The 7,186-nt window shown below is 31.3% G+C and overlaps 1 protein-coding gene across 2 annotated transcripts; it reads right to left on the bottom strand.

Moving 5' to 3' along the window:
* Positions 1-6: 6 nt before the first annotated feature.
* LOC117929109 (serine/arginine-rich splicing factor RS2Z32-like) lies at positions 7-3,923 on the bottom strand. 2 transcript variants are annotated; one of them, XM_034849321.1, is made up of 7 exons: positions 3,820-3,923; positions 2,956-3,067; positions 2,203-2,242; positions 1,946-2,041; positions 977-1,173; positions 777-872; positions 7-647 (listed from the first exon to the last, which is right to left on the bottom strand). In XM_034849321.1, the coding sequence occupies exons 2-7, from the start codon at positions 3,060-3,062 to the stop codon at positions 269-271; spliced, it is 915 nt and encodes a 304-aa protein (XP_034705212.1). In that variant the 5' UTR covers positions 3,063-3,067; positions 3,820-3,923; the 3' UTR covers positions 7-268. The 2 variants fall into 2 exon arrangements, with proteins under 2 accessions (XP_034705212.1, XP_034705213.1); XM_034849322.1 differs by lacking the exon at positions 3,820-3,923 and having other exon boundaries at positions 2,203-2,485; positions 2,956-3,043.
* Positions 3,924-7,186: the final 3,263 nt, after the last annotated feature.

The following is a 7,186-nucleotide window of genomic DNA, read 5'->3' as shown; positions in this document are numbered from 1 at the left end:
TAAATATACGCGAATACCACAAATTGTCCATGGTTGTTCCACTTAAAAACCAGGTCCAGAATCCAAGTACCTGTTCTCGCATAAACCAGATCCAGATGACAAATTGTTCCAAAGAGCTGTTCGCTTAAAGAAAAAAACATTTAGGAAATCAAATCTCACTACCAATGTTTACAGCTACTTGAAAATGCAATCCAACCATAAAATAGAGAAAGTTCCACAAACTGGCTTTTGGGCCTGATCTACTCTATTGATGAACCCTGATTACTCGTTACTCATCATCATCAACAGGACTTGCATCGTCCCTAGGAATGGGACTAGGGCTGCGGCTGTGGCCATTTTCTTCATCAGGGCTCCTCCTGTAATTCCTATCTCTTGGGCTGTCTCTTTCAGCGTCAAGTGCAGGGCTTCTGCTCTTCACCCTGGGGCTGTCACTGTAGTCTGAACCATTGGTGGTCTGCTTACGATCCCTTGGGGAGGGGCTTCTCTCTTTTGGGCTCCTCTCATCAGGTGTTGGACTGCGTTTCCTTCCCTTTGATGGTGGTGGTGATGCCTTGCGCCGCTTAGGGCTCCTGCTGTCATGAGGGCTCCTAGATCTTCTCTCCAGACGCTCAGCACTTCGCTCCCTCTTAGGAGATGATCTGGGTTGACTGGAGGCAAAATTTTAATTTATAAGCACATATCTAAGGAATATCCATTTGCCTCATGACATTTCTATCAGTTCTGATAAATAAATAAAAAAAAGGATGATAGCAATAGATGAAAAAGAAAAAAGGAACCTGTAACTGCGGCTCCTGCTGTAACTACGACTTCTGCTTCGGCTCCGGCTCCGACCACGACGAGGAGATGGAGACCGAGAATAACTACGTCCACGCCTGTCCCACAAAATGAGCCCATTGATATGTATTTTCATAATAAGGCTATCAAAACCATTGTGCTGGGAAAAAAAAGGCAGAAACACCATAAAAGATCAGCATACTTTAGCTTCTTCGGACTATTCTGACAATTTCTTTCTATATGGCCCCGTTCCCCACAGCGGTAACACTTGTTCTTCCAATCACCAGCTTTGCAATCTCGAGCCCAATGGCCATCAATTCCACAGTTAAAGCAGCGACCTGATCCAGGTGGAGGACCTCTGCCAAGATACTCACGAGACCCACCAGGACCGCGTGGACCCTACAAAAACTCAACAATTAACCACTTTTTAAGTCAAAATGAGAAAGTTGTGATCCACTGGAAAGATCAGGAGAGAATAAAATGTGTTTTGAAAATCAAACTGAAATGGCAAGTTGGAAGAGATTGAAATAACTAGCCATTTCTTAGATCTTCTCCAGTGTTAGAAGATTTTTTTTTCATTCAACATTATTAATTCATTAATATTTCTTTTTCAACAAAATTATCTTTTCTAGGTTATTAATGTTCTTTTTTTGTTTTCTTTTTTATAGATTTTATTTAATTTATATTTTACCAAGAAATATTCCTTTTTTGCAATTTAACCTAAAATCTATGAAAAAAAAAACCTACAGAGTTTGGACGATACATCACAATTAGTAGATTTTAAAAAATACAGCCAACTGATAATGTTTGGAGATAATGAAACAAGGGGTAAAACAAAAGATGGCATTCCATTGGATTTCTCTATTCCCCAACACAAAATATTTAACCTGGATTATCACTCCAACACAAAATGTGTCAATCCATGTATCAAATGCATTGTATCCAACTTAAATGGGTACTTGATTATTCATAGTTGTAAATGAGGAATTCGCAATAGCAAAAAATATAAAATCAAATAAATAGCCTTCAACTAATAACTCATATGACACAAACTCTATAATACACTTACATAGATGTATAAAAGAATACAAAGAAAAACAAATACTTCATAAAACTCAAATAAAAATAATCAGGAAATCAAAACAAAAGCAATATACTACATATAACTTACCCCCTTAGCAAATTCTACTATTATACGACTTCCATCGAAATCCCGACCATTCAAGCTATACCTTGCATCATCGGCATCTCGCGGATCACTGAATTCCTGCCATTAGGAGTGACACAAAAGAAGAAAGAAACACAGACGATCATATTTGCAAGACAAGGATGATTTAGTGAAGAAATATATTCATTAAATAAGCAATAAAATAGATAAGAATATATAATAGTGAGAGAAAAAAAAATAACAAAGTGAGAAGTACATACAACAAAGGCAAAGTCGTGCTTCATGTCCACATCGCGTACTCTGCGTAAACGGGTTCCAGAAACAATAAGGCCATCATGACATAAGTACCGAAGGGTTGATACTTCGCCCCTCACAGATGAACTAAACACCACTTTGAGATTGTTGCCATTTCCATAAAAACACGCAATAACATTATAGAAAGAATCGCCATGGTCCCCCTATACACTGGGCAAGAATATCCACCAATTCCACCATGGGCAACCTCTCACCATAGACCTCCAGGTTAGGAAAAAGTCCAGAAACCTTCAACAAGATCATTTGAGTTAAATTACAGACACGTGGAAGGGTGCAACATTCTCACACAGCTAGTATAATGAAGATTCAATGTCAAGCACAGAAAAGGCTTGGCAAAGACTCTGTTATTGCTCACACCCCTAAATTTAAATTAACCCCTAAAACCACTACCAAAGACCACTAATCCACCAAGACAAGATGATGCATCTTAGATAGAATGCACAACATGGTTAAAAGCAAGACAAAATTAAAATAACATTAACATTGTAATAGAGTCAGAAATAAATGAGTCTCTTTTAATAAAATATAAACAGAGTCTGCTTAAAGAAAACATAGCCCAGGATTTAACAAATTATTAAAGAAAAATAAAATGAGAAAAGCTCACTTTGGATAATGCTACTTCTTAAAGTGGCATGTTACTGTATTGTTCATTACTGACATAAAACATCACTTGATTATCAAACAGCATTTAACATTACCTTCCATATCTACTAAATAGGTCTTCCAGATCACGTGACCTTGTCCGAGAAGACAAACGACCAACATAAAGACGGGTACTCCCATGGCGGTCATCATACCGAGGCATTTTATCTGCACCCAAATGTGGTTTTTTTTATTGTTAATAATAAAAAGGACAGCATCAATCTCATACATATCTCTTACATGGAGGAGAAAACCCAAAAAATGAAAGCCAACAATGTCAATAATTTTAAAACGCATCCACAATTCCTAGAAAGATCAATAGATCAGCAAGCTCATGTTTTGTTGCTGAGAAGATTAACAACAATAAGAATAGAAATAAAATTCATGTTTCCTGTCTTTTTTCCTTGACACATCGTGCTTCTTCTTTCAAGTAATGTTAAGTTTATGACTCGGATTTCAAATTTTCCCTTTCCTCGAATTAACCCGGTGACCAAGCAGAACCTGCATACCAACTTAAAGTAAAAAAGGGGGGGAGGTGGTGGGGGCGGGGAGCGGCGGAACGAGGAATGGAAAGGGATTACAAAACTAACCTATTCAATCTCCAAGAAAGAGTTTTCAGAATCAAAGGCAAACGATTATAGACAGATTCATAGACAAATTATCCAGGAATCTTCAAAAACAAAAGCTAACCTAATCAAACTCCGAGAAAGTGATTAATAATGAAAGACAAGTGGTATCACCAAATTCATACACAAATTGTCCACAAATTTTCAAAAACAAAAGGATTTTCAGATCCTACGAACTTACAAAAACGAAAACTTCTCAGATCCTACAAATTCATGAAACATAAAAGACAGATTCGAGCAAGTCATCAAAAAATCATCAAAACCAATGGAAATACAAGAGAATTAACAGCGTACCTGAAAGCGGAGGCAGATAAAACCCTAGATTTGTTTCTCGAGAAGAGGGGATCGCATCTTCTCTCTCCACTATTTATAGACGACGACGAGGAATGGACGGCTACGATGCGTTCTCGTGAATCACATATTTTCTAACGCCTCTTTCCCTTTTTAAAAAAATAAATAAATAAACTATTATTATTTGTTAATTACTAAATACAACAAAATTTATTTTTATTCAATTTGCAATGATCGGAGATTTTTAAAATGTAACAAATAATATCAGCAATTAGTTTATAAATTAAAAATAATTCAATTTAGTACCCTCATAGCTAAAAAGCAATATCTAAAACAGGTAATAACTGAATGGTTTAAAGTAAATGATCAAAAAATGCATAAAATACTAACTATTTTTTAATAATTATTTAAAATTTATACCCTTCAGATTTATTATTATTATTTTTTCTTTCTTTCTTTTTCCGTGATTATAAATTAAACTAAATCTTGACTTCACCGTCATAAACAAAAAAAAGAGACTCTTATATTAGTTATGAAAAAAAATATATGAGAGGTAAATAATTAGTCCAAAAAAGTTTAGAAAAACGTTATCCATATAACAAGTTCAAAATATGATAAGTAAGGGATGGATAACAAGTTCAAAATATGATAAGCAAGGAATCTCATGTAAGAAAAAATATGTTGGCTTTGAAATTATTGATAAGTTAATTCTCAATCGGCATATTCACCTGAACTTAAGTATGATTGAGTTCCCTCTATAACAATTTTAACCAAGGTTGAGTTCTTAACTATAATATTTACATAACTATAACTTAGTTAAGGTTAAATTCTCAATTATAATATTCACCTAAATTTAACTATCATTAAGTTTAGTTTACGGTTAAAATATTTAAATTGAGTTAATTATGATTGAGTAGCAATTTACGAAAAAAAATTAACTAAGGTTGAGTTATCGGTCTAAATATTCACTTTAACTTGAACATGGTTGATTGATTTTCATTTGCAAAAATCTTTTGGTTTAAGTTATACGATATTATAAGGTTTACCTATATAGCTTGATTCTCAAGTAAAAAATTTATACCTTTATGATTATCATTTACAAAGAACCACATAGTTAAATTTTCAAAATCAAAATGGTCACCTAGACTTTAACTACAATTAAGAGTTTTAAATATAAAATTTTACCTTAACTTAATTATGATTGCAATTCGTTTACAAAGAACTACAGAATTAAGTTCTATAAAACAAATTATTCACCAGAATATTGATTATGTATCTATCAACAACAAAATGTTCATTTAGATTGAAAATATGTTTTTAACATATCAAACTATATTCAAAAATTTAAAACTTCAAACATTTAATAAAATTCCTCCAAGCTAAGAGTCAACTCTCAATAACATATAGACTCATTTGCATAGGTAAGTTATCGAAGTAGAACAATTCTGGTGTCATTTTCTCTCAAAAATAGTCCATAGGAACGTCAATTAAAATATTTAATGGATGATTATGCACGAAGTATTATGCATATTTGATTAAGAACATTTCGCCAACATTGCATGAAACACCAATAATCAAATTAAAATTATTATAAAAAAATAATGTCTAATATGATAAAAATGATTGTTTAAATATTTGTTTATTTACACATATTCCCGTTGAAGAATACCATGAGACCATTCAACATCTTGATATTAGTCATCATTATCTCCATAATACACTGACATGCAGTGTATACAAGGGTTATACGATTAAAAAAGATGAAATCATCCCCATTATTATATCTAAACCTCCAACTTTTTTCACCCTAAAAGTATATATTTTGGATAAGAATAACCTCATTTTTTTTTTTATAAAAATAAAATTTTCTTTTAAAATACATGTAAATAATCAAAATGTTAAAGGATATTTACATAAAAAAATAGGTTACTCTTTAAGTTAGAAAAATGGGAGTGGTTAGTTTTACAAATTTGGGCTCTTTCAATACCTTTTAATCAATTAATCCTACATACAATAGCAATATAGTTAAAGATTGACAATACCTTGTTGATATCCTTGACAAGTTATGATAATACAGGTTCAAAGAGAATTTTATTTATTTTGGACGATAAATAATATGGGTTACAAAATGATACAAAATTTTTGAAAATCCAAAAGAATCGTCAAACAAAGTTGCATTTTACATCAACAACTCATCTAACTCTTAGCAATTTGAACATTCTATATAATGATACCAAATCTCATTAAATATTTTTCAAGTTCAAATATGAAAGAGGTTAGATTTATAAATCGAGGATGGTTTCATCTATTTCAATCAAATAATTATGCAAATTAAATACGGATTTTAGCATTTTCATTTAAATCAATTAGAGTTTTATTTTTTTTTAAAGTATGAAAACGGATAATACTTGAAAAAATGTTATTAATTTTGATTTTTTTTTCAATCTAAAATAATTATAACATGTTTCATCTCATATAATAAAAGCAATTCGCATTTGTTTAATGTAATAATTATAGTACACCTATTTTTATATATTTTTGTAAAATTTTTAAAATAATTAATTTGATGTAATCTAAATAATTTCAATCTAAAAAGCTAGTAAAGAGGTAAAGAATTCAAATATGTATTTTATTTTTCATTGTAATTTTCCTATTTTATTTTAATTATTATTATTTTCAACATAAAAATGTTTAAAAACATATTTTATTCGTTATTTTGAAAAAGAAAAACTTTTCAAATACATTCAAGAAGAGTAAGAAAGATGAATCACGGTATTACGTAAAAATGATTAATCGAAATCCTACTGAAAGGAAATTTTGATTTTCACAGTAATGAGCAGTTTATTCTCATTCCGATTCTGAAAAACCAATCCAAGCACATTCAAAGAAATTAATTTCCCTTTCCAAATATAGATAATAGTCCGCACCAATCCCATTGGGTTGTCGGCTTAATGATAAAGAGGCCAGATTCTAGGAGGTTTAGCCTTTAAAATGCTTAGATTCAAGTATTTGCATGCACACAAGAGAAGCCCATTAGAGCATGTGAATGTAATGGGATACCTTATGCTATGTTTGGTCTCGAAAAATTAGAGGGCAAGAAACTAGAAAGAAAAAAGTAAAAAGAAATATTAAATAATTTAAAAATATATAAATTTTTTATTAATTTTAATTATATTTAACTTTTGTTCAAATTTTCTATGATAAAATTGGACATCCTTTTGTCATTTTTTTCTTCGTTTATGTGTATACTTTCTTTCTTTTAATATAATTTTTATTTACCTATCAAAAAAGGGGAAAAAAGCCAAACATAAAAAAAAAAAATCATTTATTTTAATATTTTATTTTCTTTTCTTATTACTGTCGCGCAACC

Source organism: Vitis riparia, chromosome 13 (assembly GCF_004353265.1).
Source record: "Vitis riparia cultivar Riparia Gloire de Montpellier isolate 1030 chromosome 13, EGFV_Vit.rip_1.0, whole genome shotgun sequence".
In the NCBI taxonomy this organism is placed as follows: Eukaryota; Viridiplantae; Streptophyta; class Magnoliopsida; order Vitales; family Vitaceae; genus Vitis; species Vitis riparia.
This window is presented reverse-complemented; position numbering and strand designations above follow the sequence as displayed.

Bases quoted from the DNA above. Each gene is read 5' to 3' on its own strand.
- LOC117929109 (XM_034849321.1), bottom strand. From the start codon at position 3,062: ATGCCTCGGTATGATGACCGCCATGGGAGTACCCGTCTTTATGTTGGT. The intron at 1,174-1,945 runs GTAAGTTATATG...GAGTTTTTGTAG, and splicing joins TAGTAGAATTTGCTAAGGGG to GGTCCACGCGGTCCTGGTGG. The intron at 873-976 runs GTATGCTGATCT...TTTGTGGGACAG, and splicing joins AATAGTCCGAAGAAGCTAAA to GCGTGGACGTAGTTATTCTC.